The 24218-nt window shown below is 43.3% G+C and overlaps 1 protein-coding gene across 2 annotated transcripts in view; it reads left to right on the forward strand.

Annotated features, from left to right (window-relative positions):
• Positions 1-1489: 1489 nt before the first annotated feature.
• Positions 1490-24218, forward strand: part of RHEB (Ras homolog, mTORC1 binding) — a 35203-nt gene continuing 12474 nt past the window's right edge. Inside the window, exons 1-2 of one of the 2 annotated variants that reach the window (XM_036999410.2) lie at positions 1496-1932; positions 18675-18746. In XM_036999410.2, the coding sequence (XP_036855305.1) occupies positions 1881-1932; positions 18675-18746 (124 nt within the window). In that variant the 5' untranslated portion in view covers positions 1496-1880. Of the gene's footprint in view, positions 1933-18674; positions 18747-24218 lie in introns of both variants that reach the window. The other variant, XM_073238196.1, reaches the window with a different exon arrangement.

Raw genomic sequence — 24218 nt, forward strand, 5'->3', positions numbered from 1 at the left:
TTTCCCAGAGAGTCCATTTGAAGACCTGAAGTTTTAAAGTATTTCAACTTATTACTCAGTAGAGTGCAAAAATCCATTAGGATAAAATACACAGCTTCAAAGCTGTTTCTCATGCCCTGTTGGTCGTCTGGGCTTTCTATCTGTACACCCCTAGAATATGAACGTGCCTATGAGTGCTTTGAGCAGATGGTGGAAGGATTCTGCCTTAACACCAGTGTTTTACCTCAACATGTCATATTTATGGAAGTCACCCCTAAATCTTTATACCCAGGAATCCAGTGCTGTGGCTTCCTGGGGATTCCTTCCTTGTGGTCATTGGGAAAGGGCAAGGGCCGTGACCAGCAAGTGGTTGTTCCACTCAACCACTCAGGTCAACAACTGTCAAACAGACCAAGGACAACAAAGGGGCATTCGTAGGAGCAGCGTGGTGTCTGCTACTTCAGCACTCACCAAGGGCAAGAGTATCTTTCATGATGGAAGTCTCCCTGGCTGGAAATCTCCCAGTTGCATTCTCATTTCTAAGGGTTGGCTTTCTCTTTCATTTTCCAGGGCTGAGGCCTCCTGGGATGGCGTCCCTTCCTGCCCCCCAACATTAGTGCCACCCTAAGAAACCTTCATCAGCACCACTGGAAAAAGGAGTTGTCAGCAAGCCTTTTGTGAGCAATGCAGCAGTGTCCCCTTCCTGGAGGGTGAGCCCGGCTTACTCGAATCCCCGTAAAGGACAAGGACGGTTCTGGAGCATTCTCAGCTAACAATGGCTGGCGTTTGCCTACTGAATGGGCCACTCAGGTGTTCACAGGTAAAGATGAGTTGACGTGCACTATTTATTCCTGAGGTGTGCTGGCTCCGCCTGTCAGAGTTGAGACCAGAACTGGAGAAGCATACACTTTTTAAATGAAATGCGTAACATTCTGAATTAAGGCATATGCCATTCTTCCCACGGTCCTTCGCCAGTGGATAACATTTGATCACACCTACCTCCTCAAACCTAGACTTACCAAAGCGAATATATAAAGGTGTTTTGTAAAAACAATAACAAATGAGAGAGGAAGCAGCCAATCCATGACCTAGCCGGTAAAGGCCAACGTCCTCTCGCCTTTTAAGGGCTCAGCGGGCCAGTGTCCGCCAACCGCTCAGCTTTCCACCAATCACCGCGTCTTCCATAGTTTGCCCCGCCCCTCACCATGCTCTAACCAATCACTGGTGCGTCATCTTCCCGCCACCCCCACCGTCGACCCCCATCCCCCGCGATGTTCAAAGGCTTCAAATCTCACTGGCGCCCAACCGAGGTGACTGCGGGGGTAGGAGGAAACCGCGCAGCCGGAATTTATATATTTAGCGTCCAGGAGAGCAGCCCCGCCCCCTGCTCCGCCTCCTCACCGCCCCCAATGGGAGACGGAGTTTCCGTCGCATCATCGCGCGGGCTGTCGGGAGCTGTCCAATCAGCGCTCGGGGAGAACTGGCGCAATTAAAAAGCGGCGGAAGACGGTGGGAGGGTCGTGACGCAGCGAGTTTCAGTCGTGACTTTCTCGGGGGTATCTCGGCGTCCTTTATTTTTTCCCCTTAAAGTAAAACGTCTCCCGACGCCCGCCCGCGCATTTCGGGAGCACGGGCGGCCGCTGCCCCGGGAAGGGTGGCACTGACGCGAGCCGCAGCGAGGGCCGGCGGTGGCGGTCACGTGGGCGTGTTTGGGGGCGGGGCCGTAGGGCTGTTCCGGGCGGTTGGGCGCGCGAGCGAGGAGCCCAGGCAGCCGCGCCCGCCCAACCGCCCCGCCCCTGGATGCCGCTCTGCCCCGGCACGGCCGCCGCCGATCGCTGCACAGGAGCCGCCGCTGCCGCCGCGGTTGATGTGGTTGGTCCGGGGCTGAGGAGGCCGCCAAGATGCCGCAGTCCAAGTCCCGGAAGATCGCGATCCTGGGCTACCGGTCTGTGGGTGAGTGGCGGGAGCCGCGTGGCCTCCGCAACCGGCCCGGCCTCGCTGGGCGCCGGGACGCGACGGGCCCGGTTAAGTTTGGGGCCGGCGCGGCCATGTGGCGGCCGCGCGTTTCGTAACCAGCTGCCCGCCGCCGCCACCTCCATTTTGAGCGGAGCCGGCGGCGAGGCCAGGCCCTGCTGGGCGGCCCGGGCGCGGGGAGGACGCGTCTGGTGAGGCCGCGGGCGGCTGGGAAGCCCCAGGTGCGGCCGGGGCTCCCCAGGTGCGGCCGGGGCGGCGGGCTCTGCTGTCCTGCCCCGGCTTCCGCGAGGCGCCCCGCGGGGAGAGGTCTGCACCTGTCTCGCCACCTTCTCGCGGCTTGCTGTCGTGATCGTTGCCAGCAGCTTTTCCGCCCCAAATAAAGTCCGTGGGATTTTAACAAAGGAAACAGCCCCTTGGGTTTTTTCTGTCTGTGGTGAAGTTCAACATTTAAAGAAAACCAGGGACCTAAAGGACGTTTGGCTGCTGAGGGTAAGTTTCTTACCAAAGAAACCCAAAAGAGCCCTCTTGAGAAGCTCCCTCGATGCTGCGGGGACCGAAGTAGGAAGGTGGCGAAAAAGAAATTTCTCATTTCTGGGTGCCCTATTTTTTCGTCGGTAGAAAATAGGGTCAGGTATTTGTAACTAGAATAAGTAATTAAAAAGTTGTCTCCTTTCCCCCCTCAAAAGGTTGACGTATATGTGGAACTGCTCCAGGCAGTCGCGTTTTTGCCGAAGTGAGGTGGTCTGTAGTGGGTGGGGTACGGACAGGGTGCCAGAAAACGAGAGAGAAAACAGAACCGTTGAACTTAACCGGGCTTCAGGGTGAGGCTTTATTGTCTTTGACAACCGGAAATCTGAAGACGTTACGTTTATCTTTCTGTGAGGTCTTTAAGTGACTGAGAATGTGCACTTGGCAACAGTGGGGGGAAGGAGGTGAAAGCGAAGGTTTGGGATCCCTGGTGATTGCAGGAGGCGAGGCAGCAATAACTGCCATGGGAAAGCTTGTAACTGCCAGCTGCTCATTGGACGAACTCGACTCCGCTTTCTGTACTGCCTCCTGGCCCCCATTTTCCACCGCAGGTGCCAGGGTGTGTGCTCTTTGACCGAGATCAGCTACAGCATGCTTACTCATCCTTTTATCATCTCTCCGTCAGAGTGGTGGAGTGGGGAGAATCATAAGAATGGGGGAAATCAAAGGCTTAGGCTTGTGTAGAGATAAGGGCTGTCAAGAGTCACAGGGAGAGTAACTCCTGTATGGTGCAGTGCCAAATCACAGGTGTATGCTGGGGAAGAAAGGGTGATAGCCTTAACAGCCTCAGCCGTTAAGTAACCGTACGTCAAACTGAGACTTTAAAATCCCTTAACAGTCCACTCGCCAAATGCCCATATGGAACCCAGCATCCATCCTTTATTGGCAGCCTGAATTACCCAGCCTTTGCTTCTCCGGTCTGTTTCCTCCTCTGCATTTGAAAAGTGAACTATGACATATCCTGGCTCTTGAATAAGCTCTACATAATCAGATAGTGTCCACTAGTTGAAGATAGCAGTCTGACAAATCAAGCTTCAGGTGACATCTACCTGAGCTACCTAATTTCTGCTCAAGAGAATGTCCCAAAGAACCTGACTTCTCTACCCTTTATATTCTTGAGGTAGTAGTTCTGGCCTGCAGTAATAAGCAAGTCTGGTGTTTATCACTTTTGCAGCAGAAGTTCCTTATGTCCAGTTGAGATCCATCATATCTTCCTTCTAATCATTCTCCTGAAGAATTGATGTGACAGGTCACGGACCCCTTAGCCTTCTCTTCGCAGATATTTATTTTAAACTTAACGTTTGTTGAAATGAAATGCTGCACTAAAGTAGTCTCCAGGGGAATACAGAGTAAGTTCTAGTCCCTATTTCTGTGCCTTCAATATGTTGTACTATTGTATCTTACTCCATTTTCTCCATATTTATTTTCAAGTGTAGTGATGATTAAACTAAAAGGTATTTTGGAGAGATTAGATTACTCCCAGTCTCTCATTTGACTTTAAAGTTGTTTACCTTTGTTAGGAACCAAGGACACTTTTTGTGGTTTATGGGGTCTTTTGTTTGGCCAGCACCAAAAAAGGAAGTAGTTCCCTGATTCTATATACTCGTCACTCTTCAGAGAATTATTCAGTATTCAGACTTGTAGGAGTTTACTGACATGTTTGCTTGCAAATGGCGCCATACTAGAAAAATTTGAGTATATGTGTTTCTAGATTGTGTCATTTTGTGATACTAAGCTGTTGTGTGTCATATTGACTGAGGGGTAAAGAGTGGTAGGAAAAGGCTTAGCCTGAATCCACACCTTCCTTAGGATGTTCTTTTGATTAAATATCTTATGCCAGTTTGACTAGTAGAACGCTTGTCATTGTGACTTTGTCTTGTCACAAACTTCATTTTAAAGTTTGTTTTCAGATAAAACTACTAAATGCTATGATTGTTTTACTACTTGGCTCTCAAATTTTGTATTTTTTTTTTAAAACATTGATGAGACTACCAGTGAGGAAAATATAATTCTCAGACAATGTATACAACTTTTTTTTCCTGAAGTACTTTACCTGTTATTTACAATGTTAAGCTTTTAAGGACACGTCACCTGTAATGCAGGCTGGCTTTCTGGAAGTGCTTTGTATGAATTGTTTTAATGGCGGCCAAATCCACCAGTTCGCTTACATCCATTGTTTCTAATACAAACAAGTAGTCGGATGATAGAAGGTAACTAAACCTAATCAAGTTAACGATGTAGTGTCAGGTACTATCCAAATAAAATCTGGTGCGTCTTTCACTAGAATCTTCTACAGAGAGCTTTGACAATCTAGTTTACCATTAGACCATAATCAAGAGGTGGTTTGTCATGTATAAGCCTTTGAGGTTAACAAGAGGGGCAAGATCACAGGAATGTGAAAGATTGTAAGAGAAAATGAAACAACTCTGTGGTTTGGTAAAAGGCAGTTGAGCGAGAGAGTATCTCATATTACCACCTTGTAAAATGTCAATGCTTCAGGTAGTAAGGAAGATGCTTCCTTTCATTTGGATACTACTAAATAGAGAAAGATGTCATTAAATTTGTTCCAAAAAGAAAATAATCCAATTGTATTCTGATTTGCTGTCAATTTTTAAACCATCCTATCCTTTTCTGAGACATTTTGTTGAGAAATTTAAAGGTTAAAACATTGTTAGCCATGTATAAAATCTATTAGTATTTGAAATTGTATGTTCAGGTGTTTAATAACACTGAGGTTGTGTACTTGTGGGTGAGGATAGTCCTGTAGTATCCACCTTGTGTTGAATCTTGAAATTAACTTTTTTTTCAGTGTCATTTGTTCTGTACAAGACAGTCATCAAAGCTATCAGACAGAGCTTGCTCTTGCGATTATGACTTTCCAGTGCCGAATGACTTGTCCAGTGCTCTTGATGTCCATGCGGGTTATGTCTATCCATACTTACCCTTCCTCATCCCCACAACAAACTCTGTACTCATGGGCACTCACTCTCCATCCTTCCCTCCCCTCAGTCCCTGGCTGGCATCCACTAATCTACTTTCTGTTTCTTTGAATTTACCTATTCCAGACATTTTGGATAAATGGAATCATACATACATGGTTTTTGTGACTGGCATCTTTGATTTAACATGAATATTCTCAAGGTTCATCCATGCTGTAGAATATATCAATAATAATGAGTTTTGTTGCCAGGTACTATTCCATTTTTTTAATGTACCACATTTTATTTTTGCATGAGTCAGTTGTTGGATGTGTGGGTTGTTTCCTCCATTCCGGCTATTAGGAATAATGCTGTTACGAACATTCCTGTACAGATTTTTGTGTAGACATATGTTTCCACTTCTCTTGGATATATTCCTGGGAGTGGAATTGCTGGGTTATATGGTAACTTTATGTTTAACATTTTGAGGAACTGCCAAACTGTCTTCCAGAGCAGCTGCACCATTTTTACATTCCCACCAACAATTGAATTTGGTTTCAATTTTCCACATCCTCACCAACACGTATTATCTGTCTTTTTCATTCTAGTCATCCTAGGGCCTGAGGTGCTGTCATACATGATTTGTGTATAATCTTTTCCATTCTTTGGGTTATCTTTTCACTTTCTTGATGGTGTCCTTTGAAGCAAAAAGTTAGATAGAAATTCTGGCAAAGCCCAATGTATTTATTTTAGTTATTTGTCACTTGTGCTTTTTGTGTCTCATATATAAGAATTATGGCCTAATCCAAGGCATGTAGATTTTCTTCCAAATGTCTTATACTTTTAGCTCTTATGCTGGGATCTCTGGTCTATTCAGGGTTAATTTTTGTAAATGGTAGGAGATAGGGGTACAGATTCATTCTTTTACATGTGGGTATCAAGTTGTCCCAGTACCTTTTGTTAAAAGACTGTTCTTTCTTCATTGAGTTGTCTTGACATCTTTGTCAAAAATCAAGTGACTACAAATGTAGAAGTTTATTTCTAGACTATTCCTTTTACCTATATATACCCATTATTATGCCAGTATCATGCTACTATCTTGATTTCTGTGGTTTTATAGTAAGTTTCAAAATAGGTAAGTATGAGTCAACTTTATTCTTTTTCAAGATTATTTTGGCTGTTCTGAGTCCTTTGCCTTCTGTATGAATTTTAGGGCTAATTTACTAGTTTCTGCAAAAAAAAACCATGGGATTTTGATAGGGTGTTTTACAGTTTTGTGAGTAACCTTGAATGTCTGTTTAAAAAAATAACTGAATTCTCATAATGGCTTCTGAATTCATTCCATTTCAGTATGTGATTTTAATGAAGTTTATGAAAGAAATCCAGCCTTGCACAGATAGGTAGTTAGAAGAGGATAGAGTATTTTAATAGCTTTTTCAGATAATTGTGGATACTCTTTGATAATCACCAAAACTCCATAGGTCATAGTTTCTTAGAGGTTAGTTGTAGTACAGTCTGAAATCATATGGATGAATTTTTTCTACTCTGTTAACATTGAACCCATTGGTTTGTTATGCATTTTGAATGGATCTTCTTCTACCCATGCCTGATTCTGTAACATCATACTGGTCATTTGGAAAATATTGGTTCACTGTTATTCAAATCCTTCCACAGACTTCAGTCTACAAATATATATATATACATATACATATATATATAGGTATCATTAACCTACAATTACATGAGGAACATTATATTTACTAGACTCCCCCCATCACCAAGTCCCCCCCACATACCCCATTACAGTCACTTTCGATCAGCGTAGTAAGATGCTATTATATATATATTTTTTAAGTCACATTTTTAATGTTACCACCAATCTCTTCAGAAAAATCTAAATATTGGGAACCTGTTCAGTTCACCATGAGTGATGCAAGTTTTCCAAAATTCTAACTTACCTCTTAGGAGTTTGAATTTGAGGCAGGGAAGAACTTGTCATGGTGGAGGACTGAAGGGGGCTGGAACACAATCAGGTGGGAGTGGGAAGTGAAGGTGGACAGGTGGTTGGGCGCAGGATAGTGGAGGCTGTGCAGGACTTTGGGGCTCAGTCCTGAGGAGTAAGCAGGGGAGAGTTAGGATATCTAAATGCCAGTTGACTTGGCCTCTGATTGTGGTGCACTTGGGGATGAGTGTTGTTTTTTGACCTGGTATTTGTGGGACTCCCAAAGATTAATAAAAATTGCCGAGGATGGCAGCATTCCAGTACGCATATACTAACAACATTGTTTTCAAATACAGGTATCAGGATGGGGTGAGCTATGTAAGTTAAAACAGCAACTTTGCCACAAAATGAGAAACAGCTGTCTCTACCTGTGATTATGAAATCAGAAATGAACGCTTTCCTTAGTTCAGGATTTTAGAATAAGTTAATAATTTTACTATTGTCCATGAGTGGATTGTAGTTACTTATTTGAGTAAATCAGAACTGAACTTGGACATAATTGTGCAAATTAAAGCAGAATGAAATCTTCTCTGGTGATCACATTTGAGAGAACCTTTATTCTTAGTTCTAGTTTGTTTGAAGCTCCAGATTAGGCCAGAACAGTTGACAGCGTACTCACATTCTATCTTAAAGTGATGATTATCAATGCAAACTGCTGGGTGCCTTTAACATGAATTGCTTGGCTGATTTAGAAATATAATATTTCAAAGGTTCTGGAATACTATTTTAGTATTTTAATATTCTTAAATGTATATTGGGCTTCTGAGAGCAAGAGTTCCATGTAGGACACTGGAATTCGAAGTCTGAATTGATCTTCATTTAGAGTAGAAGTGCTAGAAGTCCCTTGCTGAGCTCAGTGCCCCAGAGAAGAAAGTATGGCGAGTTAAGAATCCTGACAAAATTAACTCCTGCCTGTGTTTGCTTGGTTGGTGTGATAATTATAGTATGGTGGGGTTCCCCTTACCTCTCTGCTCCTCCCCTGCTTTTCTTTGTTGTGCTTATGTTCAGAAAAACTCCTTAGGGAGTTTTGAAACAGAAATTGGTATTTTAAAAAGATGTTATCCTGCTTTTTGCAAGATTAAAAGTTAAATGTTCATGATAGCATGATAAAGAATTTGTGAACTTGGAGATGAAAATACTGGCTTTTATAGTTTATAGTATTGTGAAATGAAAATGCTTTTTTTTTTAAGACTTCTGTGTCTTACATATGCATATGGCTGATATTTTGCTGGTTTTCTAATCTAAAACATGTTTGGAATTTATTTTAAAGAGAATACTTTAGAATACAGGTTCTCTTTGTTCTTGTTCATGACTTGTATGAGTGGCTAAATAACAAATGGCAAAATTCAACCATGGTGGGCCATTAAGATGGAGGAAGGTTCAATGACCTTGGCAAACTGGCACACCAGGGTAAACTGACAATTCCATGGCATGGGTAAAGTGCAGAAACACTCTGGGATTGCCAGTTCATCTGCTGGCAGTAACTGGGTGTGGTGTGGGTTTCCGACCTGGCTGTGTGGCCATAGGAACACCAGTGGACAGGAGTGCCTGACACTGAGATGTGGGAGCTCTGCAGAGCTGAGCCCAGGACATCGCTTAGGCTGCCCTGGAGGAGAGGAGGAACCCAAAAGTGCAAGCCCCAACCATCAGGTCTCGTGTTTACATTCCAGGAAAAAATCTTGTCCACATACAGGTTTAAGAGATCTGGATTTATATTCTGGGCACTTTTAGTTAGTTGACGGTGTTCTCAGTGAGAACCAGCTGGACCAAACTCTGACGCACAGGCAGAGCATTCTCTTCAGTTCTGAGGGTCACATGTTGATGAGCATTGCCAGCTTAAAGCTGTGGTTCTTCACTGGGAGTTCATGAGCTTCCCTGAGATCATGGGCATGTTTTCTGGGGAAAGGGTCTGGGGCTCTTATCAGTCTCCCAAAAGATTGAATTGCTAAAGTACTGGCTGAAGATGACGGTGTGGATTAAGTTTCACATGTTACTCAAATAAGTGTTCATTAAGTATTTGAATAAACTAAGTCCCTACTAGGTGCCAGGTGCTGTGTATTTAGTCAAAAAAGCTGGGCAATCCTGATTCCTGCCCTGGGGTAGCTTCAACCTTCTATAGAGGGAACCACAGGAAACTGTTACTACCACAGTCCAACTACAGATGACAGGAGGTGTTTCAGAGCATTTACTGGTGTGGGGGCACCCCTAAACTCTGAGGTAGGTACTGTTACTGTGCCCATTTTGCAGATTGGGAAACTGAGCTGCGAAGACATTAAATGATTTGCTCAAGGTCTTATAGTTAATAAGTGGCTGAGCTAGGGTTTCAGTTTAAGAAGTGGCTCCAGAGCCAGCACTCTTTAATCAGCCATTACACAAATTACTTAAATATAATTGGGATAAATGCTTTGAGAGCAATAATCCAAGGGAAAACTAATGTAACCATGGGTGGGTGGGGGGAGAATTGGGAGAATTTAATATTTTAACACTAAAATGCTAAAGAACTGTCAGTAAAGCTGGAGTTGGCTCAGCAGTGGGTGGGGAAACTTGGGTGACTGGAAGAAGGGCAGAGAGCCTTCCGGTACAAGGAAACAGCACATGGAAATCTCCTAAGGGGTCAGAAGGAGCTTGCCAGGTGGAGGCGGAAAGAGAAGGCCTGAGGAGGAGAGAGTAAGCAGTGAGGGGCGACGCGGTCATGTGGGACCTCTCTGTGTGCTGTGCAGCGAGAAGAGCTTTATAAGCCCAGATGAAAGTTTTAGATTTTTCCCTAGAAACAGTAGAAAGTTACTGAAGGGTTTTAAACAACAGATAAGATGATCTTCTATACCAGGATTGGCAGTTTTTCTGTAAAAGGCCAGATAGTAAATATCTCAGGCGTGGCAGGCCACCTGGCCCTCTGTCGCAACTACTGATTTCTGCTTTGTAGGACAGGGCAGCTATAGAAATACATAAATAAATGGATATGGCTGTGCCAGTAATACTTTGTTCATGGACACATCTCTGTTTCATCTAATTTTCACATGGCATTAGATGTTGGCTTTTCTTCCAACCATTTGAAGGTATGAAAACCGTTCTTAGCTCATAAGCTGTATAAAAACAGACTGTTGGCCACCCTCAGCTCCTGGTCTGTAGTTTGCTGGTCCTGTTTTGTATCAGGAAGATGACTCCCACTGCTGTGTGAAGTAGATGGGGGTAGTCAGGAAATGGAATGGGAAGACCAGCCATGTATTTAAGTTCACTCTCCATGGTGTCACGGTCTGGTGTGCAGGTGAGATGAAGACGAAACAGATTTGAGATGTAATACAGAAGATGGTGTGGGAGATGGTAAGGATAAACTTCAGTTTGTTAGCTTTGAAAGCCAGAGTGAGAAATGGTGCCATTGGCTAAAATAAGAAATGGTGGGGCAGGGCTGGGATTTGGAGTGGACCAGATTCGTTTACACACCTCTCAGATCTACACACTTGCTTGTTTGCCTTGATTTCTAGCGGCTCTAGCAGGGACTCACACCGTTCTCCTGGTCCCAGAGACAGGCACCGCCCTTGGGGTTCTGAAGGTGTGCCACTCCTGCGTCCTCCTGTCACCAGAGGGTGTGTGCCAGCATATGCTTATACTGCAAGGTTTCCCTGTTGCCTTGGAAACAAAGGAGGTTGCAAAACCCACGTGGCCCCACACACACGCTGCTCATTCCACCAGGCAGGGTGCTGAGGATTGGTGTCCAACTAAGGGTGTTTTCGTCATTCCTGCTTTGGGATCCATTGCTAGACCTTTTCATTTTGCGCAACACTGCTACCAAAATGTATGAATACGTTTTATGAAATAAATTGTTTTCTTTAGCTGATGTTTCTGGGTGAGCATTATCCTCCCAAAATTGGACTGTACACAATATGAAAATACCTTCCATTTCTTAGACCTGTATGGAAGTTCCCTCTGGCAGGGCAGCTAACTTGTGTACAAGTAGCGTGTTTCTGTCCCTTAAACTGTGGTGTGGAGGAGCACTGCCCAAGAAATGTAGTTCAAGCCACATGCAGAATTTTACATTTTTCTGTAGCCACCTTAAACTGATTTAAAAGAAATAGGTGAAGTTAACTTATAATTTATTTTAAGCCAGTATGTCCAAAATATTATCGTTGTGATAAGTAGTGGGCATTGTTGATATTACATTTTTTTCATGTTAAGTTTTTGAAATCTTGTGTATGCTTAGTACTATGTATAACAGATGCATCTCAGGACTAACCACGCTTCAAGCGCTGGCTGTCCACATAGTGGCTACTGGTATCACTGTTGCACGGCAGTGTTGTGAGGAGGGAATTCGTTCTAGTAAGTTGGCGTCAGTGCAGGTTTTTAAAGGACTTCTAAAGAAGTAATTTTTGTAAATAGCCATCCATGCTGACCTGATTGAATGTGCTTTATGTCTCATTTCATTTTCCTAACTTTATGTTAAAACTTGAGAATTTTATAATTTGAGAATTTTTCTCTTAACTTGTTTTTCCACCCTGACCCCCAGCCTTCTCCCCAGTTTTGGCCACAAATCTAGCAAAATTCATTCTTTATTGTTGCCAAACATTTAATTTCCTGAATTTTATCAGATCAGTCCGTTTGCTTTCAACTTGACTTTATCTCTAAATTATCCTGTAGAGATAAATATCCTATTTTTAAAATCTTTAGGGAAACAATTTCATGGCCTTTCTTGGCAGTAGTGTTTTTTCTTTTTAGTTTAATAACCCTGACAGTTAATACAATTCTTTACGTATGTAACTCAAATCTTCATGTTGTAATATAAACTTATTTCTCATACTCTCCTCAGTGGAGTATATCTGGCAGCATAGTGAGTGCTTGGCAGTAGTAAGCACCAGGATGTACAGGAATGAGTAATTTATGAACCATGTCAGTTGTTATTCTCTGTCTTGTCCTGGTCATAATAATAATTGCACCTTAATTACTTTCTCTCCTAGTATCTATTTTTAAAAACTTGGGAAGTGGGTGTGAGAAAGAATGGGATGATGTCAACCTGGCTTAATTCACAGGAACAAGTGAGCTAAATTTACATGAAAATGTTTTGTAAACTCTTAAAACAGCGTCTCGCCTGTAGGTTCTAGTGAATGATTAAAACTTGGATTAGCTGCATCACATGCCCCAGCTGACTGTGGATGGAGATAGGGATGGGGGTGCCTGTCCAGAACACACAGGAACCCTTCTAAGATCAGAGTGGTGAGGGAAGTATATTTTTTTAAAAGCTTCTTTGGTGACCCTGATATATACACATAGCACCTCACCCCCTCAAAAAAGCCACCAGTGCTACAGTAGACAGGGCTACACCTTTTATACTAAAGTGGATATAGTACTTTAGCGAGCGTAAATTTGCTTTGTGTTTCATGTAAGGAACACGTTGTTCAACCTTCATACAGTCCATCTCATTCTAGCCCTGTTAACAGTGATGACATATTCAGCTTGTATCCATATGTAACCCCAGGGGATTCTGTAGTCTTTCTGCTGTATGCAAACCTGGTCGGGTTTTTTTTTTATGTCTCTTCCATTGATGGTTCCCAGCGAAGCACTTCCCTGCTATTCCTGCCCTGGCCCTGTGGCACTCTTGAAAGAGCACCATGCGGGAGAGGGGAGGGAGAAGGTTTAGCCATCCCAGCTGTCAAGGTTTATTGAGGTAAATTTACATATAATGTAGTCCATTTTAGGTGTAACTGTTTGATGAGTTTTGATAGATCTCATTCACCTGCATGACCATTACTCAGTCAAAATACGAAACATTTCCATCATCCCAAAAAGCTTCCCCATATTTCAGCCCCACTCCCAGGGAAGCACTGATCTGCTTTCCATCACTATGGGTTAGTTTTTCTGGTTCTAAAATTTCATAAAATAGAATCATACAATAAACACTCTTTTTTGTCCAGCTTCAATAAGCATAATATTTTCGTAATTATTTCAGGAGGAGGCAGCTTTAGAGGAGACCAGGAGGAAGTGGGATCCAGGGCACAAGAGGCTGGAATAGCTTGTGTGGGGAGGAGGGCCAGCAGACAGGACTGCGTCGCACAATTCAGGGACTCCATTCACAATGTCTGATATGCACAGAGACAGGAGTGAGTGGATGATAGGGGTGGTCACAGCAGGTGGCCTCTGAGGTCAGACACCTCAAAAGTATGGCCATGTCCCTGTGCCTGACTCATAGTAGGTCTTCTTTAAATGCTTATGATCTGAGCTGCTGGAAGGAACTAGAGGCTTTGGGAGCACCCTGGAGGCTGGAGGAGGTAGGTGACTTAGGGTGATGAGTTAAATTTGAACTTGTTACCTGAGGGCAGTGGTTCTTAAACTTTAGTGTGTAGCAGAAGGCATTGCGGGCTTGTTAAAACTACCATTGGGTAGGTTGGGACGTGGCTCAAGAATTACATTGATGATAAGTTACCCTGCCGTGGTTTGGGGATCACACTTTGACGAGTGCTTAGGAGGAAAGAGTGCCACCCAGAGGATCCAGAAGGGACGGGACAGCTCAGGGAAAGCACGTCGCTTGAGAATGGTCGCCAGCCCACAGTGTTTCTGCAGCTGAGCTCAACAGGCTCACCAAAGGCACATGATTAGATCAAGATACTAGGATTTTTCCAGAGGGCCCAGTGAAGGGAAATTGAAGGGTTCTGACAAAAGAGTAGGGGACAGTGATTTATCGTGGGGCTTAAACTGATAGGGAAGTAAGTGAAGTGTGGTGGTGATCAAATCGGGATACCATCCTTTACAGTAGTATAGTCCTAACTTTTTTTTTGCAACTTGTAAAAAGAAATACATTTTACATTGTGACCCAGTCATACATTTTGTATAACTGAAGCACAAGTTTTGTTTTTTTATTATTTGCAATCCACTCTGATGTTCCTGTTTCTTAAAAAACAGTGCTAGTCATACATAGCTCAGTATTGATCTCACAACCTTGGTGGGTTGCAGCCCCTGGTTTGAAGTCATTGTTACTTTTCGAGATGGTCTGCCGAGGAGCTGGAAAGTGAGCGCTCCGGGTGGATGCCCCGTCCCTGGGAGGTGCAGGTGTTGGAAGTGGAGCCCTCTGGGAGGTACCCAGCCAGCATGACATGGAGCTAGTTATTGGTGGCAAGACTAGTGAGCTCTAAAGCCAATTGTTAGACAGCTTGTGTACATGGCCATCATAGTCCCATAAGGCATTGATAAGAATTTGGGGGTGAAAATGAAGGCTCTCCTCAGGATGGGTCACATCCCAAATCCATTACATTGGTTCTGGTGGACCCTTGTGCTGAGGGACTGCATAGATCTGTTGACACAGTGCAGCCTACTCCCCATTTTACCCAGTAACAGTAACATGCCAGCTGTTCCAGGGAATGCTGATTTGGAAGACAGGAAGGGTAATACACATATTTTTTTTTAGGCACATAAGCATGAGAGCTAATTCAAAATTTATGTGAGAACTATTGAACTGTCTTGTGTTAACAGTGCCTATTTTGTAGTAATCACACTATGTGAGAGATTCGGTCAGCACCTTGAAAGTATACGTACCTTCCACAGTGGAAACTGAAAGAAGAGAGGAGAGGTAGATGAAAGAAAAGAGGGGATGCAAACTCAGCAGTCCAAGCAGGTTTATTGCTAACCTGAGAGGGGACCCCTCTGTCCTGGCCAGCAGAACAAAGGAAAGGAAGCTCTAACAGGTCAAGAGGCTTTTTATGGCCAGGGTTTTTGGTGGGCTTTTTGGGGGGAGGGGTCTGGAAAGGTGGGCTTGTGGCTTGCCGACGTGTCCTCTGGAGAATACTTGTAGGCTAGGTAAGATGACACCTAGGTCTCTCTGTGATGGTGGGTGGGCTTATTCCAAAGGTGGTACTTAGGTCCAGATTCTGTCAGAAACACTGGGTGAAAAAAACACTGTGCCATGTTACCATTGTCCAAACTATATGAATACTATTTTTACCTGGTTAAAGTTTAGAAGAAACTTTAAAAACAATTTATATGGTTTTTAAAGTTTACAGTCGTTTTTAGTTTGGAAAAGATTGTTTGGAAGTTAATTGTGGAATATGGGGATATATTCCACATGGGAGAGCATGATTATTTGCCTTTCAGAATCTGAATTTGATGAGGACAAAGGACAAAATAAATGTATGAGGTTATAATGAGGGAGAGAGTTAACAAGTGAGCAACTAAGGAACAGAATTTGCTGTGGGTCAACAATGCCTTTGTAGCCGTAGGCAAATTGCATGAAAAACTTGACAGCTGAATCGCTGCTTTAAAGGATAAGGACGTCCCTTGAAGTTACCAGAAATTACTAGAACCAGAACTGAGAACACTTGGAGCAGTGGGATTTATTTGCTAAGATTAATTATCATTTAGTGCTGACTTGTGAAGATTTCAACCCTAGTTGTCTAATAATTCTGCTTTTTAATGGAAATTGCAAAGAACTGCTGTGTCATAACAGCAACTATAGCCTTTCTGTCCTTTCTTAATTTAAATAATAATCTTCCTTAGGGGAGAGTCCAAGGGAGGAGAGACCCAAGGGAAACCTAGCTTTTCTTCAGTCCCACTTCTGCTAATGAATAATCCCTTTCTCCCAGGACCAGTCTGATTGAGAAATCCAGCTCCCTCCGGAAGGACTAGGGTTTTAAATTCTGGTGTCCCAGTTACTGGTAAAGGTGATAGTTTGCTGTCAACCTGCATTGAGATTTGGGTTGGGTTACATTGTCACTGCGAGAATGATTACTTGTGTTTTCAAGTTAAATCTTAATTTAGTCTGTCAAAAAGTTGATGTCCTTTATCATATGAACAAGAAACTCTTTGGATGTGTACTGGTAGTTGTATTTTTCAGCGTGGTCCCCTTGTTACTTACAGCGGCACTTGTACACTTGAGAGCTCATGCTGTCTTGTTTAATGTGTGTGACTCTTCAGTTTGGTAGTGGCTTCCTAAATGTCCTGCGGTAACTCCTGAGACTCCTTCCCACTCCTTCCCCGAGGTGAGGCTGCTGAGACTTAGGGGCCGGCAGGGAGAACTGGCCAGTCCTCTGCTCCCTGCAGGCTGTCCCTCTCTTTGGAGCTTGTCCTGTGTATCATACTTAAGCCCTTTCTTCCACTATTTTAATCTAATTCTACTTCAAGTTACAAGAATCCTTTCAACCCCTTTCTTTTTCCTTTGTAACTCTTGCCCATTTATCCTTTAGAAAAACGAGGTTCTGCTTCCTTCCTCCCGTCCTCCATCCACACGCCCTGCCCCCACCCCCATCCTGCCCAAGGCTCCCAGGGCCACCAGAGCGCCTGGATGCGCCTACTCTCCAGAAGCCCGAAGGTGGCTTTCTCCCGTCTTTCTTTCTAATTAAACCTCTTTTGTTTCAAGCAGGAGAATTCCTTTAGTCCTTTACATTTTTCAGTTGTGCTAACTTGTAAGAGAGGTTTTTTTCCCCTTGCTGTTTTTATTACATAAAATAGTTGTTACATTTTGAGCTAGAAGCTCTTTATAAGCTAGCTTGTGTAACATAACTTTTGAAGACAATCCATTTGAAATGGATGAGATTCCTGGAGGTGGGATCCATCCACCACAGGCAGGCTTATGATTGGGCACCAGTAAATGCTTAGTTATTGTTTCTTCTTTTGTATTTAACTGTGTTGCCTGATCACATATATAAAATTGAGATCTTTTGAAGTGTCTGAATGTATGAGAGAGCCCTTTGGAGGCTGGACTGGAATTTCATTCATTCGTTCATAAATCCAAGTATCTGCAGTGTGACAGGCACTGTATGAGTCTCAGTAAATAATTAATAAATGAAAATAATCTCTGTTAGGGAGTGGGTGCCACGGTAGATGGGCTGATCTTAGCCAAGGCTTCTCTGAAGAAGGGACATTTGAGCTCAGACCAGAATAACGACACAGTGAGTCATACATTCAGACATCTGGGGGTATGGCTAGAACAAAGGCGCGAAGGCGGGCAGGAACTTGGCAGGGACTGAAGGATGTGACTGGAGCCTGGGGAGGGACAGGGAGGAGGAGTGGCAGCAGCTGAGGCTAGGGAGGTAGGCAGGGCAGGGCCAGGGAAGGGTTGGGCCAGAGCTGGGAGGGCCTGATAATTGTGAGCCTTGATTAGGAGTTAAGAATTGATTCTGATTGCAATGAGGATTTTAAGCAGGGAAGTTACACTGAATTCTCTAAAGCTGTTGTAGGTTGCTTTATAGAGAATGATTGCAGGTTTTAATAATTCTAGAGACACTTTGAGTTGTGTGTGTTCTGCTGCTCAAGAGGAGTCAAATAGGCCTGCCAACCTGGGGGTTTCTAGTTGTCTCCCAGCAGCTATCACTTTAAAGTCAGCTGATAGAGTAATTAATTTGCAACTACACAGGGACTGCTTTTGGTGTTTCACATCCTGCCACCCATGAACCTCTCCATGGTTTGGAAGATGGCAGGCACAACCTAAACCCCAAGAGTGTAAGACTCACCAGACTCTCCTTGGCTCTCCTCGCAGATCCTTTGAGATGGAAGTTCAGTGAGAAAAGCAAGCAGGAGCAAGTGTAGTGCCCTGAGGAAGTACAAGAGGAGGCCAGGCTTGGGGTGACATGGGGGAGGGACCATTTCCTGTTTCCGGGATGTGGTGTTGCCCTGTGTCATCTCAGGACTTCCTGTTCTAAAGGCTGCTGGTAGGAATTTTAGGTCACAACCGGAGGAGTGAGAATTTAGGCTTCTAGTTCTTGCTAATTGTTAACATTACATCCTCATTATTAGTGGTGATTTTGTAAAGTCCAGAACATTTCTTAATTATCCTTTGTGTGCCGTGCCTTTCTAGGCCTTCCGTAGATACTGAAAGTTTGATACAGGATTTCTTCTACCTTACAGGAGTTTTTAAGATCTTTGTTACATAATTTTAAATCACCCATTTAAAAAAGCTGGACCTGGTGACACTCCTAACGGTCATATATCAAAGAGCCCAAAGAAATAAGTCAGCGCCTTACTAATTTCTATATTAAAGTTAATACCCAGATTTCAAGGACACCAGAGGAAATTAGTTTAGCTGAGATGATATTTAAGAGTTTGTTACCTAAAGCAGATTATGTGAGTGGTTTGTTGGTCAGTGACGTTTGTTAATGTCACAAAAACTTTTAATTTGTAATAGCTTAATGAAATTTATTTCCCTTTTTTAAATTGCCCACAAGCTAATTAAAGAAATGTTTTCTGATCCCAATACCTTCAGTTGCTTTAACAGTTACAGTGTTTTTTGTAAAATAGTAGAATTAAAGTTCTTTACCTTAATGTGCTTATATATACTGAGCTGTTGCTCTTTTTTATAGGGAAATCCTCTTTGACGATTCAGTTTGTTGAAGGCCAATTTGTTGACTCCTACGATCCAACCATAGAAAACAGTGAGTATTGTTTTCAAGGTTTTATAAACTGAGAAGCCCGCATTCTGCATATAGACGGCCACAATGCATTCCTGGGGTCTCATTGCAGGGTCAAGGGATAAACCTATATATGTCCAAGTGGGGGCCAGAAAAGGCTTCCAAGCCCTTTACCCACTTTACATTGAATGCATTTGTATTCTGTGTCCAGGTCCTTCTAGAATTCGTTATTCAGTTCCATGGAGATCCAGTCCTATCCTGGAACCTTGTATTCTAGACTCTGCTTCAGGAAAACAGGCATAAAGCACACAGTGTTTTTTTCCTTCTCAACAGTAGCCATTTTTAGAGATTCCACGCTTGAAAAGAAAGGATGAAAACACTCCAGATCCTTTGTACCTTAGTCTTACAGAAGCAGTGGCCCCCCTAGCCTCTTTGATTCCTGAAGACTTGAAAGAAGGCTGTGGAGAAAGGAGCTATTCTGGGATGGAGAGAGCAGTTGCAGCATTAAAACAGCTCCGTAGCCTGTGACATTTCAGGCCATGTGCACAAAAAAGGATCAGAGCCAGCTGCAACCTTCGTCTTGTCCAATTTCAGTCCATGGTTTCAGAATCTTCCTGAAAGATTGTAGGACCATGAGACAGTTCTTGATTCTAGGGATCATTCCTCGTCAAGAGGAGAACCTGGAACACCTCCATCCAGGGAAGGTGGACTTGTTTCAGGCTAACTTAGAGACCAGGTAGGCCCAGGGACAGTCCTTGCAGATTCTTGACACTTGGCTTACCTAGGCTTTGTCACCATCTTCATAAAGATTTAAACACAGGATTCATCACAGCCTGCCTGGCACATTCGACATGAAGCCAACTGTAACAGCCAGGTTCGTAAGCTTTAACAGCTAGCTGCGTAGACTTGACCTGCTCAACACTTGCAGGAGAAAGACATGAACAGAGGCTTACAGCAGGGTGTTGATTGAACTACTATGACTCTATGCCAGAGAGACCCACTGCCTTTTTGTACAGCCCATGAACAAAGGACGGTCTTTACATTTTTTGATATTTGAAAAAAGTTAAGAATAATTATGATGTGAAATTACATGAAATTCAAATTGCAGCATCCATAAATAAAGGTTTATGGAAACAGCCATGATTATTGACTTACAAACTGTTTATGGCTGCTTTTGCTCTACAGTAGCAGAGTTGTGGAGTAGTTGCAACAGAGACCATCTGGCCTAAAACATTTACTGTTGGCCCTTTACAGGAAGGGTTTGCTGACCTCTGACTTAAAATACTTGGCAGTCCTTTGGGTCCCAGTGTGCTGGTGGCAGGGAAGGACGCCTGGTATGCTAAATTTCGGGAAGACCTGTGTGTGAAAGCAACCTCTGCTGATACCTGGAAGGAGTCCAAACTACATCCATCTTGGGTTGATTTGTTTAGCATACAGAGTAGTATGCAGGTATCAGGAGGAGATAACTTTGAATGCTAGGTGAATGGGTTTGGCTGTCTCCATTGTAAAAAGAATATAAGAAAATGATGATCTTGGCCTTAACATTTGCTATATATAGCAGTTTAGAATTTTGTGTCCTTAAAGAGATGATAAGGCTCATTTGGGAATTTTATTCCTAAAACAATAGAAGATGGTTTTGGTAGACTTTGCTCATAAAAGTGTTTTTAATAGTTTTGTGTCTTTGTGCCGTTTAAAATTGAGGTGGAAGGAAAGACATGGTATTGTAAAGTTTTTAAGCAAGAACAAAAATATGTATCAAGAGTATATGAACCCCTTAGGAATTCACAAGGCATATTCAGACATTAGTTTCTGTGTACCATGCTTCTGACAATCTTAACAGGCAGAAACCATGCCTCTACCCTTCCCCTAATAGTTAGTAGTAAAGATTGTTCAGTAATAGCAGGGAATTAGATGAACTTAAATGTCTTCAAACACAGGAAAACAAACTCCTTCACAGTAAGAAAAATACTGAGATAATATTTTTCACTAAGCAGATTGGCAAACATCAGAAGACCTGGTAACACACTGTGTTGGTGAGGGTGTAGTGAGCAGGCATTCACTCACTGCTGGTGAGGGAATTAGATGGGACAGTTAACAGAAACTTGCTGCTAGCAACATAAATGGATGGTTTTATTATTTAAAAAAATAGTACTCTATACATCTGGAAATAATCCAGTAATTATTTTACACTTTATAATATAGAACAGGTTATTCATAGCAAATACTCAGTGGTGACACATCTCTATGAAGTATCACAGCAAAAGCAAAAAATTCTGGGACTAAGTCATCTTTTAAAGTGGCATGTAGGAGTGTAACATCAATAAAAGCCACGTATTTTCTAGTTCGGTGAAATTTTTAGATAAAAAGTATTGCCTGTACAGATTTGTGCTCTGTTATCCACCGTAGTGTTAACCTAACAGCTCAGTACAAACCAAATTGATATGATAAAATTGACTGGGAGTTTATAATTTAGAGGAAGCATAGCAGCAGTTTACAGATTGTGCCATCTCAAGGTAGTGCTGTTGATGAATTAATAAAGCTCCTCTCAGAAAATCGGGAGATTCTACTTGGGAGTGCCGTTATCAGCGTCATGTGGTGGGTGGCTTTCTCCATGGGCTATGAACTAGGAGTTCTCAGTACACTTGAGTTACACAAATCTCAACTTTGAGATAACAGATTTTAGAGATCGCTATTATCTTTCTTATTAGTAGGTTTTACCAGTAAGTAGCTGTTCCTCTCCTTAGGGCCATTTCAGGATTTGACACTGGGAATTGGATTAATTTCTCCAGTGATTGAAAAAGGGAAGGGGAGGGTGTTTAAGGAAAGAGCTCTGGAGAAAGTCAATGTTCCTTTCCTACACGAGGTTGGAAGGAGAGGGTGTAGAATGTGTTCCTAGCCTGCGGAACTGACAGACATCTTTTATTCCGCCTCCTTGTTTTCTATAGTAACAAGAAGAGGCAGTTTTCCCATAGCAGATGGAAGGTCCTCAGTTTCATTTTGCCGCTGTGTGTAGGAGGACTTAAATCCTTTTTATGCTCAAGGGTATACTAAAATGTTTATTAAATATTTTATTTCTTTTGTATCTTACGTACAATTGCATCTTTTCCCTTTTCGGTTACCTCATGGCCAGGACTTCCCTGGTCTCCGTGGCTGGTCTTCCTTTCCCTGACCTGACGGTGTAGAGTGCCCTAGGCTTCCGTATCAGGCTTAGGCTGTCTGGGCCCTTGGCCTCTAGTGATCTTCCCCTCTCCTCAACAATGTACTTATCCGGCCCCCACCTCTCCGCTGAACCTTGGGCTTTTTTATTTAGCTGCCCTCATTTCCCCTTAGGATTGAACCTACCTAAAACCCAGCTCTCAGTTCCCTGCCTTTCCCTTCCACGGTGCTCCTCCCACAGGCTCCTCCAGATTGAGAAATAGCAGCACAGGCATCTGGCTGCTGGGGCCAAAAACCTTCAGAGTCCTTCTGCCCCTCCATTCTCCCACATCCTGCCCCCAGTCAGTCGAAAGTCCTTTCAGTTCTGCCTTTGAACTACATCCAGAATTCCACCACGTCTCACCCTCCATTTCTACCCCTCTGGTCTGAACCACCATCATCTTTAGGTGATGTTGGCCTATAAACCACTATATTGTGGGTCCCCACCAGTGTCCCTAGTCCCTTTCCGTTAATAGCATATCCACAGAGTGGTCTTTTTAAAATTGCAGATCAGATTAGGTACTTCCCTGCCTCAGAACCCTAGCTTTCCTATCACATACAGAGTAAAACCCCCAAGTCCTTACTGTGGCCTGGAAGGCTGGCCTCCTCCCCAACCTCATTACCTCCCCGCCATCCTCCCTCAGCCTCAGCTGCACTGACCCTGCTTTTCCTCAGTGAGCCTGTTCACTTGCTGCGTAACCTCTGCCTGGGTGCTCTTGTCCCAGAGGACCTCATGGTGTGTTGCCCGCCTGCCTTCACCGGGAGGCAGGCTCTGGGGGATCTGGGAGTACAGTTCCTGAGCACCGGCAGCGGGTGCTGGTGGTGACGGCCGGCGCTTAAGCAGTAGTTCCTGAGTTAGGGGGTGAGGTTCTGTTGGAATGCTCTTTTCCTAATAATCACCTTATACTTCATAACCACGGTTACGTAGTCTAATGGAAGGTACGTGTTTTATTGCTCACCAGTGTTTCTTAAATAATTTCACCCAGTTTAAAATGTGCTTCTTGATCTCACCTGACTGAGGTGTCCCTGGCAGGTTTTCTCACAGGAATGTCACCCCTGCCCCCTGGCTGACAATGATGGAAAGCACAGTTGATGCAAGGTGCATCCCAAGTCCAGAGTGGTTACAATGCAAAGAAAAAAGTATTTTTTCTTAGAAGTGATAAAACAGGCTCTATCTTGAAATATTCTGATTCAGTTTTCATCTGGTGTAACTGTTCCTTAAAGTGATCTCCAGAATTTCTAGAAAGGGCACGAGAATGATAACAGTATGGCATTTGGCTTCAGTAGCCTGGGTTCTGATCTTTACTCACCTGCTCCTAGCGTCCCTGCTTGCATTAGAAAGGCATGACACTCCTCGAGCTGCTGTCAGTCGGCCTTCCTCTCCCTGCAGAGCTCACACGTGAGATGAGGTCTCTCTCTTCTCCTTGTCACTTTAGGTTCTCTCCCATCGTTTTCGTCTGGTTTTGCTTTCCATTTTGGCTGAGGGTCAAAGTGGGCAGAAGTGGGTCCCCTCAACTGCCAGGGGTAGATTGTGCAGCTACACCGCCTCCAGTCAAGTCAGTGGCAGGCCAGGAGATGCGAGGAAGGACACGTTGCGAATCAGACAGCTGGGACCCAGCATGCAAGAGAAATCTGGTCCGTCTAGTTGTCAGGGTTCCAGATGGTTACTTTTTAATATTCTGTTGCTATTAATAGTTCTTTCCTCTTTTGTCTATATTTGTTTGAAGTCTGTCTCCTTAGAATTCTGAATTGACTTTTCCGGAAGTTATTTGAGTCTGATCCTTTTTCCCTTGGTAGGGAAAAGAAGTTATGACATACTGCTTGGATCCTGAAGCTAAAGTGGGAATGATGGCTTCACACAGAACATCTGTTCCCATTGCCATTTTATCTGTTAATAAAATTATTATTTGTTTTTATGTACTGAAAGTTCTAAGCACTTCAGTTAACATTATTAGCTCTTTGTGCTCTGACACTAGACTTCTATAAATTAATAAAAAGTTTTGTGCTTTTGGTTCATTCTAGGCCTCAGACTTGATGTAATATGTTTCATGTTTTCACAAGAGGAAGGAGCAGCCACAGAGCATTCAGATTACTTTTACAAGATGTGATTGTTGCTTCATTTCAGTTTCTTGGGGAAAGGTTCAAGGTTTACTCAACCTTGATTTTAGTCAGTTAGACAGTGATTCTTAATAGAAGTAGGGAAGTATTTGTGAACTCAAAGATTTGCTCCTTTTTTGTTTTGTGGCACATATTTAGGACTGCCTGTTGGTTGTCACTGTTCAAGCTTTAAGTGGCCTAAAG

Source organism: Manis javanica, chromosome 6, assembly GCF_040802235.1.
Source record: "Manis javanica isolate MJ-LG chromosome 6, MJ_LKY, whole genome shotgun sequence".
Taxonomy (NCBI): Eukaryota; Metazoa; Chordata; class Mammalia; order Pholidota; family Manidae; genus Manis; species Manis javanica.